Source organism: Ambystoma mexicanum, chromosome 6q, assembly GCF_040938575.1.
Source record: "Ambystoma mexicanum isolate Mex_15411 chromosome 6q, UKY_AmexF1_1, whole genome shotgun sequence".
Lineage (NCBI taxonomy): Eukaryota > Metazoa > Chordata > Amphibia > Caudata > Ambystomatidae > Ambystoma > Ambystoma mexicanum.
The window spans coordinates 407,136,188-407,163,973 of record NC_090937.1 but is presented as its reverse complement, the minus strand read 5'-3'; the positions used below and the strand labels follow the sequence as shown (position 1 = coordinate 407,163,973).

At 43.0% G+C, this 27,786-nt stretch overlaps 1 protein-coding gene across 2 annotated transcripts in view; it reads right to left on the bottom strand.

The window, feature by feature from the left end:
• Nucleotides 1-27,786, bottom strand: part of SVEP1 (sushi, von Willebrand factor type A, EGF and pentraxin domain containing 1) — a 1,471,106-nt gene that overhangs the window by 761,602 nt on the left and 681,718 nt on the right. For both annotated transcript variants that reach the window (XM_069630907.1, XM_069630908.1), the window contains exon 11: nt 6,525-6,656. In XM_069630907.1, the coding sequence (XP_069487008.1) occupies nt 6,525-6,656 (132 nt within the window). The remainder of the gene's footprint in view (nt 1-6,524; nt 6,657-27,786) is intronic.

Sequence of the window (27,786 nt, the reverse complement as noted above, 5' to 3'; positions counted from 1 at the left end):
TAATTAAAATATAATAGTGGAGTCACTGTTTTTTTGTCACTAAGAGACTGCAAAGGTACAATTATTTACGTGTTCATATGGGCATATGAGTGTTAACCTGCTCAAACGGTGTTACGTATTCATAATAACTCTACAAACTGTGTCAAGGCAAACTATCTGAGGGTGGGCATCTGTTACAGCGTGCGATTATATATACACACTGCAGAGCTACAGAGCTCTAGTGGCCAGAAAACATCCTTTCCAGTAAAGCCTGTATCTGTAAGACAGGTACAAACTCCCTGTATGCATTCTCTGGGCATGAAAAGTGACTTAGGGCCTCATTACACGGATGGCGGTGGACCAAGGTGCTATTAGCACTTTGGTCCATGCCGGTAAAATACCGGCACCGCCTTGGTGGAAAGGGGAATTACCGCCCTATTCCAAGGTTGGTGGGGCGGTAATTCCCCCTTCCCCTATTGCCCTTCCCCATTCCCATTTTTGCCCCATAGGGCATTATGGGAATGGGGAAGGTGCTAATTACGGCACTGCAAATTGAGGTACCGTAATTAGCTCCCTGGTCCCTTTGCGGGTTGGTTTTTAACGCCTGCAAAAAGCAGGCGTTAAAGTACCAACCCGCAAAGGGACCTCGTAGTAAGGAAGTAAGGTTTTACCGGTACCGGTAAAATACCGGTGAACCCTTACCGCCGTCTGTGTAATGAGGCCCTTAGTCTAATTAAGCCACCAAAGGGAATGTTTCAAAGAAGTCCAGACATGGGTCTGTTACTTTGCATTCTCTGGCAGCTTTGACAAATAAGCGGAATCGCAAAGCTCACAAAAATACATTACATCAGTTTTCCCCTTTTAACGAAAAATAAATAAGCACATAAAGTATCCTGAGGAAAATCCATCAAAAAGCTTGAGCAAATACATACATAGTAGTATGGGGAGGGAAAGAAAAAACTCAGAATCGGGTGCAGTGTGTAGATTATTGTGCTCTCTCTCCGGGGAAAACACATGCTGGGCACACAGCGGGCAGCAGGCAACATCAGATGAGAACCCAGATAGGGAGCTAAAAGAACACATAGAACATAAGGCAGTGTGAAATCCAAAAGCCATAAAAGTTCTGTCCTCATGGCCCAATCAGGGAACAACACAAAGTACACTGCATAGGTGCAGGTTAAGCGCTCCAAGTCCAGCCTAAGGGAGGAGCAGCCATTCCTTATAAGTCCTTTATGAACCAGCCAGCCCAGCAAGAGATTGGCAGTCCCAGAGAGAGCTGTCAGGAGTGCAGATGCCAGAAGACCCCACACCAAGAGACGTGACAGTGAACAGTCAGGTTAGATGATTGCTGGACCATGTCTCGATATCGGCCTGAGACAGCGTTAGTCCACCTGACCCTAATTCATTGAAGGAACAGGAGCAGTGAAATAAATTTGACCTTAGGACAACTGTGGTATAAAGAGTTTAAAGGTTACATGTCTTTATATCGAATACTTTATATAAAAAATGAACTTATATTGAAACTTTTATAACGAAAAAAATAACAAATTTTTTTTGTGGGTTTTTTTTTGTTTTTTGGGGGGGTCCCCCAAAGCCCTATTTCCCAGTCTTAAAAACCCACCCACAAGATGCAACCATTTACACCACCCAGAAGTGCATTCTTCTTAAAATATTTTGTTTCAAATATTCGATATATGTTCATTCTTTATAAGATTTTCGATATAAAGACTGCATACCAAGTGGACTCACCATTGCAAATTGGTTGTTAGAAAAGTGAGAAAGCAGCATACACTGAATGAGTGCTGAGATCAGCACGAAAACAAGTCTTTTAAAAGTCACATTGGCTACACCCCATTAAAGGGGTTAAAATGTAAAAACTGTGGCACTGATGAAGTGATGGATGAGAAGATAGGGGTAAAGTGGGTGTTCATGTTTAATCAGTGTTTGTATTGATGAAGGCCACACACGAAGACAAGGGATGTGTACAGATGGCTCAGATCCCGTAAAAAATTGTGGGAACACAGTTGTGCCAACATTTCTATTAGTAATTGAAAAGTGTTTGAGCTAATTCCATTGATGTAGGCATTAGGAGGTGTTGAACACCACAGGTGTATTTGGAAATAATGTTTAAGGCATCTGCGTTAGAGACCTGTGTGCCTTTGTATTTTGTGAAAAAATCAAGGAAGATGTAGCAAACAGACAAATGGATGGTAGCACCATCCGATGTGTCTAACCTTTGTAATATGAATGAATTGACAGTAAATATTCACTGTTTGGTTTTGATTTACTGACTTAAATACTAACTCCCATCTTAAAAGCCAAACATGTTTTAAATTGGTATGTGTCACCTGGGACTGTATATTTCTGTTATTTGTAAGATTAATAAATATATATATATTAGACTGGGGAACATATAGTGTGAAGTTTTGTGTGAAGCTGAATGGTCTAAGCGAGTGGTACTCTCATAAGGAGCTATTGATGTCAGTGAACAGTCACACCAGAGGACAGCTGGCCAGTGGAAGACCATAGAACGTACAGACACAGATGCTCTAGACGGTGCAACAGCTAGGTGCTACTCGAAAGAGGAAATATTGGAGAAGCATAGGATATTAGTGAGGAATTGTGTTTGGTAGAAAGTGTTTTTAGGGGATAAGTGTACCAGCTTGGCTAGTGAAACAGGAGGTACCATTTGGGAAGTAAGAGGACAAATAAAGTAAGAAAGATTGAAGTGAGAGGAAAAGGTTGTTTTAAAAGAGCTTGAAAAGAGTACCAGCTTGTCGAGGGTGAAAAGAGGTTCTAATGGTTCTAATGGGGAAGTAGAGAGGAACATGATAAAATAGCGAGTTTTTGAAGAGCCACAGAGAGGAAAAGAGATTACCTGTGAGCAGAGTGAGCAGGGTACTAACTTGGAGTGAGAGTCAAGTGGTACCAACTTGAAGTGTGTGCGAGAGTGAAACAGAAGGAAAGACTTGAAACACACAGGGAGGCAGAGGAGATTGCCTCGGAGCACAGTGAGAATGATGCCAACTTGGAGGGTGACATTATAGAAAGCCTTCTGAAAGTTGAACGGTGATTGGTACAGACGGGAAGGCTGAGATTTAGAGACAGAGAAGAAGAGTTTACGGGTTGAAACGAAGGAAATAACGGCTTGGAATGACTAGTAACAGCTAGGAAATTGAAGGAGGAAACAGGGAGAAGAGTAAAGTCACATTGGATAGCGAACTGGGGAAAGACAAAAGAGGTTGATAGAGGGGAGTATGGAGAAGCAACAGACAGGAAAGAAGTACTTGGACGGAAAGGCAATTCAGAGGGAGAGGATTGGTCATACAAGAAGACGCAGAGAGCTCACCTGTAAATAAGGGGAACTCAAGACTTGGAACATGACACTTCAACTGGTAAATGTGAGGAGGAAGTGGAAAGCCATAAGAGAAGGTTAGCAACATTCCACCATCGAAGAAAAGAGGAGAACAGAGACAAAAATGCAGGACTACAACGGTCCAAGTGAGTGCAGCACTGGGAACATGCCAGCGGTCAGAAAGGAGAGACTCCGAAGAGGAAAGGGAAGGAAGGCAAGCCTGGGAGGAAATGAAGGAGGATGAATAAGACAGTTATGAGCATGGCCTGCTTCTCCATCAAACCCCACTTGCGCAAGTGAATCTTCCCAGCGAGTGAGACCCTGAGAGACAGCTGAGAAAAAGACCCAGAAAACAAATGTCTGGCATACCTCCCAAACACCTCTTTGGCTGAGACCCAAATAACTGTGGCAGAGGATTATTTGTAGGACAACTAGCGAGCCAGAGGAGAAAGTCACCTTCCTTACAAGGGTACAACAGGAGGTGCTGAGACAACCTCCTTGAGAGAACCTTCGTTTGGGCACTGGAAAAACTTTTGTTGCATTTTGGGATTTTGTTTATCGCAGTTAGTGAGATTTGTTGTCCTTTTGTAAAACTGGACATTACTGTCAAACTGGGAAAGAAGTCCTGTTCTTTTGTATAGTTTTCTTAAGAAACCTATTGGCCCAAATATTCACTTTTGGGATTTTTTAAGCATTATTCATCCCATTCATTTAGTCACCTTATCATGCTGACACTCTCAGTATTTTATTTGGCCCTTATCCTGACAATGTTAATGCTTGATTTAGGAAGCATCCGGATGTTGGATATTTTTCTGTATAAATGTAAACACTTAAAACCTATTGTTTGTTGACAGTCTCTATTTCTGGTGGCACAGGCAATGAGGAGACAAAGTAGCAAATCCACACATCGGGTCCTCGACACATCACCTACCTCTTTACATTTCTGTACTTTATGTTGTTGTATAAAACAACGTTGCTGCTCTACAAAGTATTTTACATCAGCACATACTAGTGTTACTGCATCCACGCTTGTGCTACTATAAACCAGTGCATTCAAAGTACTCAGTCATCAAATTAACAGAATTGTTTAGTGTAATGCAGTTTTGTACAATAATACACATGTGTACACAGTAAAACAATTGTATTTGCAGTAGGTGTGTGTTATATAGCACAAGTAGGTATTTTGAGAAATATGTATGGACTATAACACACATGTGAAAACAATAACAAATAATTGTGTACAGTATGCCAGCAGTTGTACTTTCAAATGCATATTTGTATATTAAGACAAACTGTGTGTGCTGCGAGATATTTGTGTACACCTGACATAAATGTGTGTGGCTGCATACCTATGTGTGTTGTGTAAAACATATGTACAACACCATACAAATGAGATAACTCTGAAAGTTGAAGTAAGTGCTCGCCACAGAGATACATGGACAGCCTGCAGTCCATGGCTGTAATACTGGTAGCCCCACCCCTTCATAATCTCATGTTTAAAAATAGTATAGAGTTATACTGTACCATAGTAACAGATCGTGTTAGATTTCTCTCACGTGTGAGGAATCCATCATGTAGTGCAATGTAAAATCGTGATGGTTTTATTATTATTGTTGCTACAATTATTATCAATATTAACACATGTGTGAGCGCAGGAAAACACATAATTTCAAAGTAGCATAATTGCCTTCACTGTACTATAAGTAGTTATTCACAGCAAGGCAAGAAAAACTATCCATTCACACTATTAATTGCATAGACGAGTAAACATTAACATGTGCATAGTAATACAAATGCCATCTATGTATGACAAATATGCTAATAGTTACACAATACAATACTCCACACAACACTTTTTGGTACAGTAACACAAAAGAGCAACTGATTAAAACTCTCACAATGTTAATTAACTGAGCAACCAGGGGGAGGCTAGAGAATGCCACGTACAAGACAGCTCAGAGGTTAAAGCCCTCGTCTTACCGAAGCAGATACAACCATGGTATCTGGGTTCACTGTTTGCACTTAACCTGTCAGCGTGCACATTGTAATTGAATTGAGAACAAGATTAGGAAAGCATCAGTCTTGCTTCCAGTGCAAACTAAAGACAATTTTCAAAATCAAAATCGAATTAAAAATGAATCCAACCAAAATCACCAACAACCTAATTTAAACACACCATATTAGAAGAAAAGTAATCACATATTAATCGAATATTAAAGATTGTTGTTTATGTTTCAAAGCATTGGGAGCTTTGAAACACCATTTACTTGATGTATAAGCACCTTACAAATGCACAAAACAATAAAGTAAAATGTGAGGCACGTTGACATTACTAAAACACGGTGCCATAGAAGAACACAGAAGAACAGAAACAAATCAAGAATCAAGTCAGAATAATTAAGAAAACAGACCACTAGTGTTTTAGGTATTTCAAGAAAGAGAGTTCAATCGTAGAGCTAAGTGGATGATTATTCATAAGGTATACATTATTCACAGAATGTAGACAACGTGGTTAGCAAAACAAGAATGTTGTAGCTTGTATATGCACAGTCACAGTCGATTTTAAGAGATAAAATGTACTGTTTAAAACGGGAAATTCATGACATAATTTGAAGTGCATTTTCTTTCTTTACTTTGGGACCTTATTTTATGGCATAGATGTTGAATTCGATCTATTGTGCATGTTGTATAATGCTATATCACAATCAGAATAAGGTACAGATATAAGAGGAAGAAAAAGTAACAAACAGAAATTACAGTAGGGCAACTGAAACCTTTTACTAAGGTAATAGTGTATATAGTGTGTTTATTTTCTCAAGCACGCATTCAGTCTCTTTCCCCCATCTAGAGCACATTAGCACATGGAAGTAACGACTGACCTCCACCAAAGAAATCAAAATGCTAAGAACGAAGTCAATTAAACTTCAGCACTTTTTTAGAAGAGCAACGTTGGGAGCTAACCTCTGTTTCTGAGCACTACTCATTGCAAAGATCCAGACTTCAGCATCCGCCTAGCAGCTGTCATTGCCTGTAAACTGCGTATTTAACTTCATCTCACCACGATTTGATACTAGTGTTACGAGCCTTATGGTCACTTTGGGAGGAATGATTATCACTTGACATCCTGCCCTTCCACAATGTATTTATTGCACAAGGTGAAGAAATATGAAGCTTAAGCAATGCACTGTACCTCTGACGATGATGTGGATCTCACACGTCCTGTTATTGCCAGACGGGTCAGTGGCAGTGTAACGCACTGTTGTCTCTCCAAGGGAGAATAGGTCACCAGGGGAATGGGTTTGAGTTACAATCATTGGGGCCCCTAAGAAAGGTACAAAAATACTCAGAATGAGGATTTTGCAGCATTGAAAAATGCGGATCAAAGCAGATTCTGGTAAATACAGATAATTAAGATAAGACATCAACAATCTTGAAAAATGTATGTATTTGCGCCTAGAAACACAGACGATGAAAAGTCTGTTTTAAACCACTTTCATAGGTTTGTTCACCAGTTGGGTACACACAACATGTACCCCTTCTAAAGTTGTTAAAATGAGTAACAATTTCATTGGTTGATAATATTCACATGCAGACTATAACATACCTCGTCTGATGTATAAACTCAGGTGTATACGTTATTCATAATTCTCTACTTTTCATTCCACAAGTAGTCTTTAACAAGATAATGAAGTTAGGAGACGCTTTTAACAAATTGTTACAAACAAGCTCTTAAGCTATGCAAACACAGGTTTTGCTACTGTCTGAGGGCAATGAAGGAGTATGCTCTCATGCATGCAATGCAATGTTGTAAAGGTCCAGATCCAACGCTGCCAACGGGGGCAGATGTATCAATTGTGCAAGTAACCTATTTTCACTCTTTTGTCACTCTTTTGTGTGGCTAAGTATCTATTCTTCTGTGTATCCATGTACCGCAGCTATCAATGTGTTCCTTGGGCGGCTTCACTGTAACCCTCTTAAGTAAGCCCTCGTATTCTCCAAGCTTTCAGTGCCTCGATGCCCGTGGGCTGTAGTGCGCTTTACAAATACAAATAAATAACTAAAAAATAAATAAACGTGGTGACATCAGGAGTAACCTGGTCGGTGGGCTATTCTATAAGAGCAAAATATGACCACTTTTTTGTTAGGGGCTTGAGGGATGTGGCCTAAAGTATATAGACAAAACAGGGGGGGGGGGCTCCCAGAAGAAGCTACCTATTGTTGTCAACATATGGTTGGAGATTCAAACTGGTATAAGGTAATTAATTGTAAATTCAAGTCTTGTGTGTTAACATATATCACAAGATATGAGTGAGAAGCCGGTGTTACAAAAATATATTCAATTTATTATTCAGATACAAAATAGCAAGGACATCTAGGTCCGATGTTTAAAAGAGAAAACAACACATTACAACATATAACAAAAATGACCAAGGCATTGTATTATCAAGCATAAAGATGTCTAATGGCCTATATCAAAGTACAATTGAGCAAATTGCCAACTTAGAGTGATGTTAGTAAATGGGGGTGACTTCCAATCATAAACCATATAATTGTTTGTCCATATACGATATGTATAAAGGTGACTTCCAATCAATAACCGTATAGTTGATTTTCCAAAGGAGACCCCATATATGATGTGTCGACAGAGATGACTCTGTTTCCAGCCTTAGGTGTCTGAACACTCGAGATGGTAAGTGTCAACTGTTGTACCCGGACAGCTGATGGTCCGACTAAGGCTTTCGTCACGACACACAAAGGACACCTGTTGTTTGGATGTTGTATTTTCAAAAGAAGGATGCTTTATATTTGACAGTGTATCTAAATCAAAAACAGAAGAATACAAACTATTATCCATCGTCTAAAAAGCTGCTTATCAGTGTAGCATTACCTCATTATTCGTGATATTTCCAACCTCGATAGTAATTTTTGATGTGCAACCAAGTATAATGTTAATTCATAGTATGTATACCATTTACTCATGTTTCTCTAATATTTCTGCTTATATCATTCTTTTTGGACTCAATTATTGGTCTTTCAGTGCTGATATAGCATACACATTCATGCATGCTTATATATCCTTAGTACAGATTGATTATTAGTGGAGCAAGTACACAAAAACCCCATATTGGTATTCTCATATTGTGCCATCTGGGTTATGTTACCCACTGTATATATAAATGCCTTGTCAGTTTCTTTAGAAAAAGCCACACCGAATTCAAGACGTATGTATCATCAATGGATGTAACTCACTCACAGTGAGTCTGGGCATCGTGGTACTGCATTTTCATTTATGCAGGAGTCACTCTCCAAAACCAGAAAGGCTAATCACCATTCATTATCTATGTAAACCTCGGCACTCAAAAAAGGTTAGAAAGATGTATAATCATACCTTCAAAGTTCAGGGCACTCTGCACTACTGTGGTATCGCCGTGTGTAATTTACTACCGGCGAGGAGCGACTTCATACTATCGCGTGCCAAAGAGGAAAAGATGCCGTTGCTTGGCGCTGTTCGTTTACACGCACTCTATCAAAGAAAATTACAAGAAACCTACCATTAGATTTAAGACCCACCCTAATGTACTAAAATGCGCTTCCGAAATGGTGTCCTGAGTAATAGCAATTCGTCAGGCACTTACTTGTGAGGAAGGAGTGCTGCGGCATATCGGCGTCTGTCTACGAATGCGGGCTGTTCGCGTTAGGTCACATGATGTTACTAATATGGCCGGCGTATGACGTAACGCGTCATCGCGTAGTTAGAGTCCAACATGGACTCATCCTGTTTGCATGCTAGCCATTTTGAAGTGTCAGGACGCTTCTTTAGGCGTATGGATGTGTATATCTGTATATCTAGGGCAAACCGATTGGTGCGTCGAAGTGGGCAAATTAACGGGGTGTATATAAAAGCAGACTATATGATGTTAGATAACATAATATGATTTTAAGAGGCACGTGTGTGATGTAAAAAACGTAATCACATGGCTGGGCAGCCACTGATGCAAGTGTACACGGCCCAATATTCTTAGACAGTGGGTCTAACAGTAAATTATTACAATGGGGCCCCAAGGTCGGCGCCTGTAAGTGACGCCTGGTATATAAATATATATGCATTATATATAAGTTTATACATGTGGCTGGGTAGACATGCTGGGACTATTCGTGTTGTTATCTAATGGTATCTAATACTCATTTGTGTACAAATAGGTTCCACTCAATGTATAGATTTAGACCACCCTTTACAGAGTCCAGTTTGTGTATCAATTTTTGTTTGAGCCTGCGTAATTCGAGATCCCTGTCTCCCCCACGGGGGTGTGGATCTACAGTTTGCAGAACACACCAGACAATATCATTGTGTGAATGTTTCATTTTTTGGTAATGTTCAACCAATGGTTTATCCTTCGTCCCATTTTTTATACAGGACCGATGTTCCCCTATTCTGGTGCAAACTGTTCTTTTAGTTTTGCCTATGTACACAAGCCCACATGGGCAGGTTATACAATAAATGGCCCATTTTAGTTTTCTGTTTTTTAGTGAAGTTTCACATTAGGCATTTTCCACATTTATAATGGCCTGTGATTGGAGGCAGATTCCAAAGTGTCGGTTGTGTGGACTAATTAGCAGCCTGTCGCGGATATGTGTGTACCAATTTGTCTCCTAGATTTTGTAACCGTTTAAAGGCAAAACGGGGAGGGAGAATGGAGAAAGATTCTGTATTAATCATCTTCCAGTTTTTAAGAATGGTCTTTCTGAGGTCATTACTTATAGGAGTGAATGACGTAACACAGATTACTTTATCCAGTTTGTTTGTTTCTTGCTTAGAAAGACAATCAATCCTTTGAATATTAGCCGCTCTTTTGTATGCCCTTCTGATGGTATGGGGGGATAGCCTCTAGCTTTCAGGTTGGTCTTTAGTACTTGACTATGGGTTACAAAGTCCTGTTTGTCAGAGCAATTACGTCTAATGCGTAAAAATTGACCAAAGGGTAAATTTTCCTTTAGCGATTGTGGATGGAAACTCTCAAAATGGAGTAGAGTATTTTCCTGAGTAGGTTTTTTCTATAGACTTGTCCCAATTACATTATTAGGTGCTCGATAAATGAGTAAATCTAGGAAAGCTATTTTTCTGTGATTAGCCTCCCAAGTAAAATTAAGGGACAGCTCGCATTGATTTAGCCAGGTGTTGAAGAACTTAAATTCATCTATGGTGCCACACCAGATCATAAAGATATCGTCGATGTATCGATACCAGGCTTGAATCTTTTTGGCAAAAGGATTAGTGTCACTGTAAATATAGTTTTTCTCAATTTTGCTCAATTGTACTTTGATATAGGCCATTAGACATCTTTATGCTTGATAATACAATGCCTTGGTCATCTTTGTTATATGTTGTAATGTGTTGTTTTCTCTTTTAAACATCGGACCTAGATGTCCTTGCTATTTTGTATCAGAATAATAAATTGAATATATTTTTGTAACACCGGCTTCTCACTCATATCTTGTGATATATGTTCACACACAAGACTTGAATTTACAATTACCTGATACCAGTTTGAATCTCCAACCCATATGTTGACAACAATAGGTAGATTGTTCTGGGAACCCCCCCTGTTTTGTCTGTAACCTAGTGGGTGACATTGGATGTGAGGATGACCTTGAATGCAGTGCTGCTTGAATAAAATGACATAGAAGCAGGCACAGCGCAAGAAGTCTCAGGGTGAAACTCAAGGTGATGCGGGAGCTTTGGGGGCAGTATGCAGAAGTTGGATAGAGCAGGCACAGGGTGGGGGGTGCAAGATGTTATAGGGGCGGCTGATAGTCTGGGGAAATGCTTCGAGCAATCTATGAACAGTAGAGAAACTGTTTTCGTTGTAGGCTAACGTTAAGAAAGCATTTCTAGCAGAAATCTCAAAAGAAAAGAGCTGCATGCCCACATGTGACATGCAGGATGTATTTTCAGAACATTCAGAAGAAACAGCTGTAGGTTCCAAAGAGAACACATCCACAATGAAGTTATTCTAAAAGATACTCCCGAGGCCAATGAGCTAGGCACCTGGGTGCATTTTTAGAGAATTGGCAGAGAAAAATAACTCCAGTCATGGTGTTGTCAGACTACACTTGGCAGCAAGGCATGGGAAGGAAGCTGGGGTGCCAGATCATTGGGGCTGTGGTTCTGGGCCACGAAATGCAGAGCACATTAATGGATGGAGGGTTTGGTGTCCTTAGGGTGCAACATTGTGCAGTGTCCTCACTGATGTCGATGGGGCACGTCATTGGTCAGACTCAAAGTGAAAGTCTCCGCCCTTGCCATCTCCAGCTATTTTGTATATTGGACATTGCCAACCAATGTCAAACACATGTTGTTTGACTGTTCAGCACAATCACGTAATTTAGGGGCGGTGTGGAAATGGTTGTAACGTCACAAGGGGTGTTAATGTAGGTGTGGGCTGAAGTTGTAGCAACCAATTAGGATCATTCAACATATATCTGGTTTAGGGAACTGACATAATCCCACCAATCAGCGCCTGTGACCTGCCTTAAAAATGTAACCAAAATGTTCTATTTTTTTTTTTTTTTTTTTTTTTTTTTATTTGTTATAGTTGAAATTAATCAACCTTTCAAAACAAATTTAAGTACATCAATATTCACACATTTAAAACATTGTAATACACATTATACAAGGGCAAGGAAAGAAAAGAAGAGAAATATAAAACATACATAGCAGAATTATGCAATACCATAAAATCAAAGTTAATCCAACGGATCACAGGTTTGGTTAACCATTAAGTGCCAGTGAAGTGAACCAAAGTATCACAGCATCAATTCATTCTGATTCCAATTCTAAATGTAAACTTTGCAAAAAGTTTATAGCAGCAATCTGTAAAGGGAGATAGTTTGATCCTATGATTAAGGACCAAGTTAGATCTTCGGATGCAAGCTGTAGATAGTTGCAATGTCGTGCGAAAAATATTTCACAAAGTGGACGGAGAACAGGGCATTCTGTGATTAGATGCCTCATGGTCTCTCGTACCTCCGCCAACAAGCAAAAACGACAAAAGTTTTCTGCTTGAGTTATTAATTTTCTTTTTGACAACAGATCTTTGGTGTCCCATAAGTTAAGACGCAATTTCATAATGAGGCGTCGGCATTTGACTGAGGGACAACGTATTAAATATGCAGGCAATATACGCATTTTTTTATGAGGAAATCGGATTACATCAGCATCAACATATGAAAGACATCTCTGCCTATTAGCAATCCAGTCGGTTTGATATATTTTTGATTTCGCTTTATCTGGATTATATAACAAGAGGTTTAGTGATACCTCTGCTTCGATTAACACATGATAGACAGATGATAGCCATGATGTAATAAACTGATGCTTACTTGAAAATAAATATGATGAAATAAGTTTCAAGAATGCTTCAGTAGTGGTGGAAACTAGACATTTTCTAAGAAAAGCACATTTTCGCCAATTCAAGACAGCTTGTAGTGAAATTAATCCAAGCTCGTACCTCAACCAGGGAACTGGTATACAGTTTGGCAAGTGCAAGATACGGCGCCAGTATCACCCCTCCCATTTTGTTAACAAGTTAGATGGGATATCTTGTAAGGTGTCTAACCCATATATGAGTGCTGGAATGGCTTTTGATGTCCAGAAGTGCCAAGCTGGTAGGACCGAAAATTTGCCATATTTATGCATCAATATGATAGCCTGTGATGTGAGGGATGTTAATCTCATTTCAATGCGCAAAATATGACCCCTTGTGTGTTTACCTGTCTCAAACACAACACCCAAATAGTCATACTGTGGCACTCGCATGATTGGTATGTTATTCATGGACCATACATATGAGGTTCCACGTCTTTTGGGACAATACACAACAATTTGTGTTTTAGTGAAATTCACTTTCAATTAATTCGAAACAGTATATGTCATAAATGCATTTAAAAGGCGCTGGAGTCCCACTTGTGTCCTAGCAATTAGGACTAGGTCGTCAGCATAAAGGAGAGTTTGTATGGGATAACCGTTCAGTTTTGGTGAATCCGAGACAACATTCTGCAGTGCAAATCTTACATCCTGGATAAAGTAATTAAATATGGCAGATGCTAATAAGCATCCTTGTTTGAGACCTCTTGCGGTCAAGATTTTTTGTGACAGGAGGCCCCCCAAAGTCAATCGTACTCTGATTGATGTATCTGAATGAAGGGCATGTATTATATCCATAAGCATTGTAGGACAATGATCTCCGCGCAGCTTATTCATTAGGAGTACCCGGCTAACAGAGTCAAAGGCTGCATGGAGATCAATGAATGCAATAAAAACTGACTGCTCCTCATGTAGACCCTGCATTTTAATTGCATTTAAGCAAAAAAGGTTTATTGAAGTCCCCATGCCCGCCACGAAGCCCATTTGATGGGGATCGCGTAAGTTTGTACGGAGTGTCCAAGCATTAAATTGGGATAGAATGATCTTTGCAAATACCTTCCCCGGCGCATCGAGGAGGGCTATCGGTCGGTAACTAGCAGGTAAACACCGATTTCCCTTCTTGAAAATTGGTATTATGATTGATGTTTTCCAAGTTGATGGTATTTTATGGGTATCAAGTATGTTTTTAAATATGAGATGCAAAATATATGCCCATGATTTTGGGTCTGATTTGAACATGGCATTCGATAGTCCATCTGGACCTTGAGCTTTTGATGAGCTGAGTTTTGCTATGATCGACAAAATCAGCTCTTCAGACACATCAAGTTGCCAGGGAACATTTCTAGCCGGTTTATATTCAAAATTGGCAAAGGCTGGGTCATCATATAAGTTATAAAAATGCATGCAGCAGTTTTTTCGGAGACGCCATTGATTTGGGCTTCACCTTGTAGAGTGTCATGCTGATTGTTGATCATTTGCCACATTTGTGATGAATTTTTATGTTTCATGGCTGTCAACATAGTGAGACTATCACGTTGAAATCTAAGGGATTTCCTTTGTCTGAGCCAATTCTTATATCGGCACTTGGCAGTGTTCAGAAGTTGTCGACAATGTGGGCCATTCTGGAAGAGTATGTTTTTTCTTATTCTCCGATATTCTGCTTTTATGATCTTGATGGAAGAATCGCAAATATGCGGATGGCTGACATGATTATGTTTTACAATGGCAATAGTGCGAGTAAATGGTTTTAAAAGGTCTGAATATGAGACCCCATTGGTACGCCATACATCATCTTCCAAAATGGTTGTAAAAGTCTCCATCCCCCGAGCACTCCACTTGAGTCGATTTCTAGCATTGTTAACCAATGGAACAGCAGTGTGCATCTGATGTGGTAGGCTGTGTTCACAAGACCATGCCAACTGTGCTACTAAGAGACAATGATCGCTGTTCGGATGGGGCATGATTGAGAAATAGTGGACACTTTGAAACAACATTGTGCTCACGTAGATGTAGTCTAGCGTGCTTGAGCTAGCTCCCCGATGCCAGGTAAAATTGCAATGTGTATCCCCTTCTACTGACCCATTTAGTTTATGTAGATTTCTGTCTGCCATCAAAGTTGCCCATTTATGGGCCACAGGGGAGAGATTGGTACCATCACAGCAGTCCAGATTGAGGTCTCCAGCTACGATGGTATGAATAATCGATGTTCGAGCAGAAATTAGATTCAATACTTCTTCCATACCATCAAAAAAGACTACATCACTCATGGTGAGGGGATTGCGATAGATGTTCAATAGAGCTAATTCTTGTGTATTGCCCTTAATGAGTACTAATTGGATCTGAGCGCCTACCGTAGCCCACGGAGCAATGGAAAACCCACTAGCACTGTGAACTCCCACTAATAGACCTGACGAGGGACGGCCTCCACTTGGAAGCACAGGAAGTAGAACGATATCATAGCCATCCCAGATTGGAGGGGCAAGGAGCCAAGTCTCTTGAAGAGCTATCAACTGATATTTATCATTAAAATGTGCAAAAGTACGCGGAAGATGATGATAGCCCCTCGTATTCCAACTTAGTAGAGAAATGGTACTTGCCTCATCCACTATTGGTGGTTACTGTTGCATATAATCATCAATCGGGGCATCATCCAGCTCATACTTCACACCACCATAAATGTTCGGTTTAGGTCTTAGGTATTGGGTTTGTTCAGACATTTTTTTTTTAGGTTCTTCCGCTAGTAGAACGCCCATGTTGAACAGTTGTATTCTGCATTGCCAAATTACATCTCTAACCAGTCCTGAGGGAATCCATAGCCTAACAATTGATGTTGATAGCTCGGAAATGAATTCTATTTGTTCAATGTCATTAGACACAAGTTTTTTAAGATCATTGATGTCTCGGAAGATGTTAAGAACGCTTTCACGGTTCAGATCGTAAGTAGGAAAGTTTCCCTCTCTGCATTTTAGAATAAGTTTGTGGAAATGTTCTCGTCGTGGATTAAGATGACGTGACACCGTCTCCCTAATGTTTTTCGGGGGCGCCCATTGCAAGCTGGGCATACCTTGTAGTTTATACTCGCGGTAATCCTCGTCATCTTCTCTCTTTTGATTTTGAGTAGAGGCCAAAGATGGAAGCTTTCTGTCTTCCATAGCACCAGAGGACTTGATCAAGGCATTTTTCGCCTGAGCAAGACTAGTGGCCAGGTAGTCATCAATTGTTTGTTTAAAATTTGCTAACTGTGTGGGCAATACAGAATCAGTTGGAGTTGATTTGAGCTTTTGTTTATTTTGCACGTCTGAGTATGGTACGGTACTAGTTGGAGGCATCATTAATCTCAGCCCGCTTTTGATATTCAATGTACCTTGACTCTGCTCATTATCTCCTTCTCTGATATTCCTTATGCCAGGAGTGCAACTTTTCTCAAAATGTCTTCTGTGTGCATCATTTTGTGATTTTAGGACCAAATATTGCTTATCGGCCTCAATATTCCGCTCTATGGAGGATACCAACTTTGACAAAGGTGACGAAGAGTCTTCCCATGTTTTGTCATTAGACTGTGTCGCTAATATCACAGGTCCATGTGTGTACTCTACAGAGGATTTCACAAGATCAGAGTGAAGCAAATTTTGTTGTGTGATTGATTTAGATTTAGCAGTCTGATCTGCCAGAGATGCCGAATTTGCAAGAATCAACTGTGCCTCCTCATTGATTTTTTTCAGAGAGTAATCAGTCCGTGAGGCACCTGAAAACATCAGGGGTTGCCCATCCTTGGAAGGGAGGTTTGTATGTGGTATTTCTTTACCTTGTAATGCAGATGACTTATCCAGGGCTTTGAAAAAGGAAATCAAGGTTTTTTTGTTTGTTTTACATTGAGCATATTCTTAGTCTTTTTTAAGGCCAGTAATTTCTTTGGAGCAACCTTGGGGTTCCTAGCTTTTAATGCATCCAAATGGCCCACACATTGTGTATTTTATTTTTGTTTGTTATGAGACGACTCAAGTAACAGAGGTACCACTTCAACAACTGGTGTGGTGTCTGTTTGAACCGTCAAATTAGGTTCATGTCGCACTAATGGGCCACCAGTCTCTTTTTCAATTGGGCGAATGATGCCAGTAATGAAAGGCAATGCAGTATATTTTACGTTGTCTGAATCCGGCACATGAATAGGGGTAGACTCAGGCATTGCAGACTTCAATGTTTCGCTCCTCCCTGTATAGTCAGAGTTCGTTATAACACTTGATGGTAATACTATGTTTTTTTCTACAGATGAAACATAATGGGTTGATAGCCATTTCATTAGGTCGTTGAATTGTCTTGATTGTTGTGACACCTTTGTGTCTAAGGACTCAAATAACTTACAAAGGCTCATAATAGTTGTATTGATGGCTAACATAGCCGGTTGTATCATAGCTGCGTGTTGTGAAAGTAAGTCAGTCTCAGCTATTTTTGGGGGTCTCGGTGTAGGCAATACAAATGAATGTAACATAGAAACAGAGGTGTGTGATTGAGACAACGATTGAGACTGATCATTCGTACACAGTTGACTATGCTGTTGACCTACGGGTGGATATATTGACATACTCCATGCGATTGGAGACTCACTTAGATTAGACTCTGCAGTAGAGTTTGTATGATCTTGCAACAGGGAGGGAAAGAAAATTGGAGAAGTGCCAAGCCGTGGTGAAGATAAGCGAGGACAATTTCGCGTTGACGCTAGCATTGTAATGTCTGATAATGGGCGCGCATTCGCCGCTGCATTCGGAGTGTTGAGAGCAAGAGAATTGCTCTTTAAATTGGAATTAGCCCCTTCCTTTGAAACCTTCAAATGAGAAGTAGACATTGAGGATATGGATACAATAGAATCGTCTGTATTCACATCAAAACAAAACTTAGGTGTTGCTGATGTAATTTTACCTGTGTCTATGGTACAGACAGAATGGGCAGAGAATAGTTCTTGTGGACATATGTTAATTCTATCATCCAACATCGGATTTGTGCAGACTGTGGATGGAATATACGTGTTTGCAATTTGCGGGGGCATGTTAGTCGTGAGTCGATATGCCATAATTTATTGGAGGTAGATGTCAAAACCTCCAACTCAAAATTCACTTTGTATGGACAAGTTTGAATTATGACACACGATCTCGCGTAAAACAATTAATCAGGGCCGCCCCAGCTGCAGCGCACCTCGTACAGCGAATAGCCAACAGTACTCGTGGTACTCGCTAGGTGCGCAGCGCGGGTGCGCAGAAGTGGCGGTTTTTAAAGGAAACAGGAAGAGGTGCGGCCAAATCGGGGCGGGCACGCTGAAAAATAAACACAAACAAGGGTGGTAAGTATGGTGTCTAGTACGTTATGGACGTTTTATGGGCGTACTATACAGGTATCTATGACGCCCGTTTGGGGCGTACTATACAGCAGTCACCATCTAGGGAAGTCCAAGCAGTCAACAACTAGAGTAGTCCAATATTAGAAATAGGCCCAACACGTGGTGGTAATGTCTTTGCAAGTGTCTCTGTAATCACCTTTCAACTTCCGAAGTCAGGCAAACGAGTGTTGCCAGTAAAGACGTCCTCCAGCCGAATTGTCACGAAGTGGAGAATTCCCAGGCAGCCGGTCCTCACAGCCAACAGTACTCGTGGTACTCGCTAGGTGCGCAGCGCGGGTGCGCAGAAGTGGCGGTTTTTAAAGGAAACAGGAAGAGGTGCGGCCAAATCGGGGCGGGCACTCTTTCAACTTCCGAAGTCAGGCAAACGAGTGTTGCCAGTAAAGACGTCCTCCAGCCGAATTGTCACGAAGTGGAGAATTCCCAGGCAGCCGGTCCTCACAGCCAACAGTACTCGTGGTACTCGCTAGGTGCGCAGCGCGGGTGCGCAGAAGTGGCGGTTTTTAAAGGAAACAGGAAGAGGTGCGGCCAAATCGGGGCGGGCACTCTTTCAACTTCCGAAGTCAGGCAAACGAGTGTTGCCAGTAAAGACGTCCTCCAGCCGAATTGTCACAAAGTGGAGAATTCCCAGGCAGCCGGTCCTCACAGCCAACAGTACTCGTGGTACTCGCTAGGTGCGCAGCCAAAATGTTCTATGACAATTTAACACATTTTCCATAAAATGTTTAGTCGCAGTGGGCGGCACTGACTGCTACGTGGATTCATTTCTGTGCTGTCTGAACTGTGCTTTCCCAGCTGTTTGGGTCCAATAGATTTGTGCTTCTTCATGGTTGTTGTATGCTCCTTTTTCTTCCTTTGGATTACTTTTGACGGAGGTCCCCTGATACATTGTGGAGGCCCCAGCAAGATCCCCAGTTCCCTCGACAAGCTGAGGCTATTCTGGCTGCACTCCTGGGAGCGTGGGGCAGACAGACTGAGACCAGTTGCAAGTTCACAAATGAGGAGGCCCAGCAGAAGCGGAGTTGGGAAAGGACTTCATGATCCATTATACTTTGAAAGAATGTGCATCGCTGTGCATGCATGCACGCGGCAGGTTTTGTTTTGGTGTGTAGGATGCATCTTACAGGGAGGGGGCTGATCGGCCATAGTCGTTATAGATATTAGGTCCAACCCCTCCAGTAGAGGCCTCCAGTAGAGGCTGTGTGCCAGGCACATCTATGGTAGAACAGAGGAGATTGTAGACAGTGGCAGTCTTCCATTAGATGGGAATCATGTGCAGTGCAGGCGATTGTATAGTTGCATCATTCTTTTTGGGGATTGAGAGAAGGTAAGCAATGATTTGTGTTGGCTGAGGTGGAAGGGCTGGTGCAAGAGCGTTGCTGTAAATAGTAGTGCTTAGTGGATTGATAAAGTAACTTAGTTGCCAAAGGAGGAGGATGGGCCAGGCAATTTTATATTAACAATAGAGTAGTAGGTAGTTAGATTTTTGTGGGCTTGTGGAGAAGGCTGTTAAGTGTAATAAAGAATACATGGGTGGGCCCGTGGAGAGGGCCAGTGAGTTTTGTAAGGTTGAGTTAGCAAGCCTGTGGAGAAGGCCATTGGATGTGTGTTGGAGCGATTGCTATGAATGGGAAGTGTGAGTGGCTGAGGGGAAGGGAGTGCTGCATAGGGTTATAATCTATGTAACATATTGTGATTGGATTTTTATATATGTAACATTGGGAAGGAAGGTAAATTGCACAAGGGCAAGGGGAGGGAACTCTTGACTGTGTTAAGTGAGTCAGAGTGAACCATTGAGTGGAGGATGGTGTTTAATAAAATTATTGACATGCCCCTTGACCACTAATGTAATAAATTGCCCCAGTATCACAATACAATTTTAAAATGCCACTTCCAGTGGGTGCAGGACACCGCTGGACAGTGTTTTTGAGAATGGCCAGGAGAAGGATCAATGGTAACATCATAGAAAACATGTTCTCATATTTATGGGCGACATGTAAAGGTGCCAAATCAAACTGCAGGCAAAATATTTTAGGCTTATAGAAGATCTATGAAGTGAAAACGCAGGAACCCGGCAAAGGGGGCGGGAAAGGTAGTGATACAGCAGCACCACCCACCACGCCACCCACTCCCTATGGTCTGTAACCTACGCTGAAGCCTGCAGCAGGGTACACAAACACCTGAAGAGTGTCCGCAAGTAGGTAGAAAGCAGAAATAGGGAAGGGAATGCTTGAGTCACAACTACTGAAAGAACAACTGCCAGTAGAAAGAAGTACTTGGCAGACATAGGAACGTGTTTGTGGCTGCAGTTAGAAACTGTGTTCAAAGCCGCTGAAAGTGTGATAGAGAAGGAGGAGGAGCAAGGGGCAGTGGGAATACCAGGCAGCTGGAGGTCCAGGAAAATAATGTTTAAATTAGATAAAGAGACCCTGGAAGAAGAGGAGGAGAGCCCTGTGGGGTCCGAAGGGGACCCTGATGAAACCAAGGAGGACGGAGGAGCAGGGCAAGGCAGTGGGGAGCTATGGAATTACAAACAATGGGATGAAAGACAGAGAGAAGGAAAGGAAAGAGAGGTGAAGACAGTGGAAAGACAGAGAGAGAAAGAGAGAGAGAGAGAAAGGGAGAAAGAAAGGGAGACAGAGCCATAGGGACTGGTCCTAGACCCTCCTAAACAAAATAGGAAGGATGGTGGTAGCTAGCAATGCAAAAATTGGGACTGCCCTCGGACCACAAACACAGTTGCCCCTGTTATTGGACGGCAGAGGAGGAGGGCAATATTTACCATGGCAGAGCATGGACAGAGATAACTTCATGTACAGCTTGCCATCCCTCACAGCGGGAGCAGGCAAATGGAGATATACTATCCAGAAAGAGACAACAGGTGATACCCTAGTGATTGGAAATATGAAGAGCCTATTCACAGCCATAATGGGTGAAAGTGGAGACAAAATATATGAGCAGGCAGGTTATAATGGAGTACAACTGAGTAGTAACATACACAGTGGTGTGCCCTTTATCAACCATCACGCACACGTGTTGAAAGTATTTAGGACTATGTACCCAGACACATTAGACATGGGGGCCATTTTGGCATGCAAAATGAAGCCAGACAAGTCCCCCACAGAATACATACAACAGATACAGGAGATGTAGACATGAGAGACACAACAATCATGGGACGAAAACATACCAATATTCTATCACATACTGGTCTCAGGACTTGCAAACATCCCTAGGAAAGGTGGAAGGTATTGAGCCGAAGGAATGGCCTGAAATACAGATCACAATAGTACACTTTTATAGGAGGAAACAGGAAGGAGAGAATGACATGGCAGATAATGCAAGTAAGACAGAGGCAAAATTGGTGCAAAAGAAATTACCAAAGATATCCATGGAAGGGGCTTTAATTACTAACATTGTCCCAGGACAGCTCGAAGTTGCCCCTGTTCGCATGGCGGGTTCCCACGCGGGGTGTGCCACAGGAGGAGTGTATCCATAGCAAGGGGGGGGTTCAGCAGCAGGGAGGGTATCCCCAACAGGGGGTGTATCAACAACAAGGATATTATCAGTAAGGGGGGTATTACACACAGACAGGATACTCTCAACAGGATAGAGGATACTCATAGTGAGGGAGTGGGTTTGGATTTGGTGGAGCGGGACTCACATTTGGAGGGCCATGTTTTATATCTGGGCAGAGGGGACACTACACACAAATGTGTACACACGGACAGCAGCAGCAGTATGTCTAAAGGGGGCACAGGGATATGCACAACCCATGCAGCCACAGGGGCAGCCTATACAAGCACAGAAGCAGCCACCCCTAGCACAAATGGCTCCACCACAGATGCAGGTTCCCTTCACTCAGACAATGCAAGCTTAGGGTCCATAACTATCCTGCCCTTTTATGCAGGATGACACACTCTGGCTCAGTTTCTGACACTCTAAGCTGTTCCAAACCATGGATTGAGGCCCGCCTGGTCTTCCATGTTAAAGTCTCTTTCATGACTTTAAAAATTGTATTCCAACGTAAAGTTCACAAAGGTCCCTCTATGCCGGGCTCAGACCTTACTGCACACAGATCACGTAGGTCCCTCTCAAATCACAGTTCAGCACAAACTTGCCAGGGAGCTCCATTCCCCAAGCTTATTGTACTTTGGGTCTCCCTCAATCGGGTTCGGACCCGTTTCGGGTGTCGAAGACTTTTGCAATGTGTGTGGGGCTCTCTTTACAGACCAGCGCAGGACCACTTTGACTCAAATTTCACGTTAACTCTCGCTTAATTCACTTTTGCTTTTTGTTTGCTTTGTAGCTACAAACAATGTACCTTTCACAGAGACTTTTGAATGGGCTGCTTGCTTTCACCGGACCACTCCATTACTTAGTATCGCTGATCACACAGCTGCCTGTTACTTCAAAGATCAGTCACAGGTTTGCCTTTCTTCATGTCTCACCCACAAGCGTGCAGCCTTCACTTGTGATATAATGTTGCAACTTCATTCGCTTTAACACACAATGGTCTCTCAGGTCGCTTGACAACTCAAAAACTGTGTGTGCTTCTTTCTTGTTTTGCTATTTCCAATTTATGAGTCAAGGTTAGTACAACAGGCTTGGTATCGCCTCCCCAACTCTGCCGTTCACCCGGGAGGGTCACTGGCATCCTTGAAACACAATGCAATCTTCACTTGCGGGATCTGGCTTTCCCCATGTGTCTTTCGTGGAATGTTGGCGGCAACAACCTCCAATAGGGAACCCTTGGGGTTTTTCGCATGCTGCTCATGTCCCTTGACCTGTTGCCATGCTCCAGTGGGTGTGCCTTAGTCCCAGAAGTCCTGCTGGTACTCGTGTTCCACCTTGCTCAAAGTGTGTCTTTATGTGTTACCTTTTATTCGTGTGAAGAGAGCTCACTGATATCAGGTGTATGCACTTAGTGTAAAGTGCCTGACATTGCCTAACCTGATTAACAGGACATGTCCAGTACGATATGAGAGAGTTAGTCTGGTTACTCTCAGTCACCCTCTTCCTCGGCCTAGTGTTTGTATAAAAAGAGGGGGGTTGGGACTTTGGGAAAATCCTACAAAATAGGATGCAGTAGATGAACAAAAAAGGGGGGAATACTGTGTCTCCCCACTGGCTGTCTCACCCCCACTCCCTGAAGACCCCTCACCCTGGTGATCCTCCCGCACTGGTCCTCCCCCAGGGTCAGGATCCAAAAAATGATGGCTGTGCCCTGGCCACCTTGATCCTTGTAGCAACCTGGAGCCAGTGAAGCGTTTTTAGGGCTGGAGAGATGGAGTCCCTCGGCTTGAGGCCAAGGATAACCCTTGCAGCCCTAGTCTGGATTAGCTTGAGTGGTTGTAGAGAAGAAGAGGTTAGATTAAAGAAAAGGCTGTTGCAGTATTCTAGCCTAGAGAGAACCAGAGCTCTAGAGACATTGAGCTTCTGGGGGAAAGTGTGGAAAGGAAGATGTAGCTCTTATAGGTACATGATCGTCATTGGATGTGCTTTCTCACATTGGCTTGAGGCTGGCCCATGTGCTCAAAATGACACAAAATCTGCTGACAAATCTTTGGTCCATGAAGTATTTACAAGGTGGAAGGTATGTGATGTGTTGAGGTCTGACAACGGACAAGACTTTGCCAATGGTCTCATTATGGAGGTAACGTCCCTCCTCAGCATCTAGCGAATGCTGTGTTCAGTCTACCATCCTCAAACCAAAAGACTTGTTTAGCGCCTCAATGGCCAACTTAAAGAGCGCTTTGCCACACTGTTAGCAACAGTTGGCAAGGACTGGCTCTACTGTCTTTCACTCGCTTTACTTGCACTACGCAATTCTCATGGCGCGGATCATCATTTGGCTCTGCACTAAATTGTAACTGGCAGGAGAATGCATTTGCCTCTCACTACTGCCCATACAACTTCAGACACGAAGAGCTATGCCCAACTCCCTTTATAACGCTCACCTGGTATCCACGGGGACGTCACTCACCCTGTTCTGACCTCTTACGACCTCGAACCCTTCCCTGGAGTCTACTCGACTGGTGACTGGGCCTGAAGCACAGGATTGGTAGAGTTTAACTCCCTATTGTCTCTTTGTGCTTGAACCCCTTCTTCCCCGGAGTCCAACCCTTCCCTTTGATCCACAGCTCACCTTGTTTTCTTGGAAAGTGTGCTCTCCATCCTGCTTTCAGCGCAGGGGCACGTTGATTGATGCAGGCTCGTTGCTGCCTAGTTACTTCACTGGCAAGAGTCCGACAGGTAAGTATAATGAGTCTTTTGAACAGTTCTCTAACTTTGTTCCTTTCCTTCCTTAGATGATGGCCAGCGTCCGGGGATGGCGGCGTGCTGCTGAGATGAGAAGCGCTGAAGGTGAGTGAGAGCACGATGCGTGATGCATCCCTTTCGTATTTGGATTGAACTGAGTTCTTTTTCTGTGTCTTTTGGGTGCCACAACGTTTTCAGCGTGGATGCCGGTTATGAAGAAGAAATGCGGTGAGTAAGCGCGGTATGCGGCGCCTCCAGATGTTTCCACGCTAACCTGGAGTGTCTTTTCCCTCTTGCAGATGGATGAGAAGTTCCGGAGACAGAGTTCCCCCAGAGCGGCTGGGATTCAGGTAAGCGTTTGAAGCTCGTACAGTCTTTAAAAATAAGCAAAGATTTGCTGAATGCTTAGTAATGCCTTTTTTCTGTTCTTTTCCCTTTTCCTTGGAAGCGGCGTGCCGGGATGGGAATGACACCGCCGAAGATGCCCGCAGAACATAAGGAGCGATGAATGATGGGCAGAAGCCCTGCAAGGTAAGGCTGTTCCTAACAGTGTTCTTGTTCTTGCAGGAGCTGAGCGCAGAAGAAAGATGCAGGCCTGCTGGAGACCGATCCGAACACGGTGAGTGTCACGCTACAGGTGCAGAAAACACAAAGCATGTTTCTCAGCCTGGGCGTGGATTAAATAGTGTCTGGGTATCCCAGGTGTCTCTGGGCGGAACCCCACCCAAAAGACTAGACTGCACATGCAGTTCCGGGAACCGAAATATGTGGGGGCATCCATCTTGTCCCCATCAATGCACTACAAGTCCAATCCCCAATGTTATCCTATGGGAGTGAGTGAGTCTGGTGGCACAAGCGCCAAGGCTGACTCCAAGTGGGTCTTTGGAGGGATGGAGAGGCCCTTGAGGGCCATGTAGGTGATTGTGGCCTGGCTCCAGCCTGACATCTTGGAGGGCTGGGGACATGAGGGACAGGAATCATGACAGCACTCCCCCCCAAGGCCCCTCTCAAGGTGGCTCTTCTGTCTGGTCCTGGTTTGTTTGGATGGTTTTGATGAAGTTGTCTAAGCAAGCGAGGTGCATGGATGTACTCACAAGGCTCCCATGACCTGTCTTGTGGACCATACCCCTTCCAGTCTACCAAGTAGTATAATTTGGATCTGATGTACTTTGAATCCAGGATGTCCTTGACTTCGAATTCTGGCTCCCCGGCGACTACTACTGGCTGCGGTGGCGTTGCTACCCAGTTCCCAGGTTGAACAGGTTTAAGGAGAGACACGTGGAACACAGGATGAATCTGCATGTTTGATGGCAAAGCTAGTCTGACCGCCACAGGATTTATCATGGAGGTGACGGTGAATGGACCCAGGTATCTTGGACAGGAAGTTTGGGTTCCTTTAATGGACACGTGTTTAGATGTCAGCCAGACTTTGTCTCCCACTTGGTAGTTGGGGGCCTTTGCTCGGTGTTGATCAGTAAACTTCTTTTGGCGATTCTTAGCTTGAAGTAGGTGTTCAGCTGCCCTTTTAAAGGTTTGAGAAATGGTTGTGTGCAAGGTTTTGACTGCTGGCATTTCCAGGGTTTTAGGAACGTCCAACTCAGAAGTACGTGGGTGCCTGCCATACATGGTATAACAGGGTGTCTGCCCAGTGCTGGTGTGTAGGGAATTATTATAATCATATTCAGCTATCCATAATAGGTCGAACCAGCTTCCTTCAGCTTGGTGTAACATGCAATGCAGATACTGCTCGAGCGTCTGATTTGTCCTCTCAGTTTGACCATCCGTTTGGGGGTGGTGACTGGTGGATAGCCGGATGTCGATCTAGGCCATAGAGCAGCATTTTCTCCAGAAGTGAGATTCGAATTGAGCACCTCATCAGTCTGAGACTAAAACTGAAGGAAACCCATGGAGCCGTACGATGCCTTCAAGAAATACCTTTGCCAGAGTGGAAGCATTTGGGAGCCCCTTAAGAGGAATGAAATGTGCCATTTTTGAAAATAGGTCCACAATCACAAAAATAGTGTTAAACCCTTGACTGGGTGGTAAGTCAGAAATAAAATCGAGGGACAACGTGTGCCAGGGTGCTGGTGGGATTTCCAATGGTTGTAATAGCCCAGTCGGTTTCTGCTTGGATGACTTGTTTTGAGCACACACTCCACAAGATAGGATGAATTGGATAATGTCTTTACGCCACATGGGCCACCAATAATCTTGTTTTACCTTGGCTAGGGTTTTAGCGATTCCGGGGTGACCCTCGATCAAGGAATCATGATAACCGGACATGACTTGTTCTCGTAGTTCTTGGTTTGGTAAGAATAAACGATTCCTGAAGTAGGGCGACTGATCTTTTATCATGTAATGTTCTCCTTGTGCACTCCACGCTTGTAATTGCTCCAGACTCATCAGGTTTTGGATTTCTTCATGCAACTCTTTCTGAGTTATGGTTGCTGTGATTCCTAGGAGCTTGTCACTCGGGATGGTTGCTATTGAGTCAGGGGTCTGATACCCTTGCTCTTCTACCCCCATACGGGAAAGGGCATCGGCCTTCCCGTTTTTCACCCCTGGTCGAAATGTAATCACATAGTCATATTCAGCAAAAAAAAGAGCCCAACGTAGTTGTCGTGAGGATTGGGCCTTTGACATTGTTAGGTACTGGAGGTTCCGGTGGTCAGTTATTACGGTGGTTATGTGTCTGGCGCCCAATAGGTAGTGCCGCCATGCCTTAAAGGCTGACTCAATGGCCAAGAGTTCTTTGTCTGTGATAGCGTAATTGAGTTCAAGGGGTGTGAATTTACGCGACCAGAAGACAACAGGGTGTAACTGGCCCGTTTCGGGGTCCTTTTGTGAGAGGACGGCTCCCATAGCCATGCTTGAGACATCCGTTTCCACCAGGTATGGGGGATCAGAGCGAGGGTGGCGTAAGATTGGGACAGATGTGAATCTTGCTTTGAGTTCCTGGAAAGCTTCCTCGGCTTCTGTTGTCCACTGGAACTTTCTGTTGCTTTTCCTTAGCAATGATGTGATGGGATGCACGATTTGCGAAAATCCTGGGATGAACCGGCTGTAGAAGTTTGCAAAACCCAGCATACTTTGAACCACCTTGAATGATTTTGGGGATGGCCAGTTTAGGATAGCATCTACCTTGTGTACATCCATTCAGATTCCATTCTGGCTGAGAATAAAGCCCAGGAATTCGACCTCGGTGACGTGGAATGAGCACTTTTCGAGCTTGGCGTAGAGCTGGTGTTGACGGAGTTTCTCCAATATGGATCGGATGTGTTTAACGTCATCCTGCTTTGATGCGGAATATACTAGAATATCGTCGATGTACACTAGTGCACAGACATCAATCAATTCCCGTAGGACATTGTTCATGAA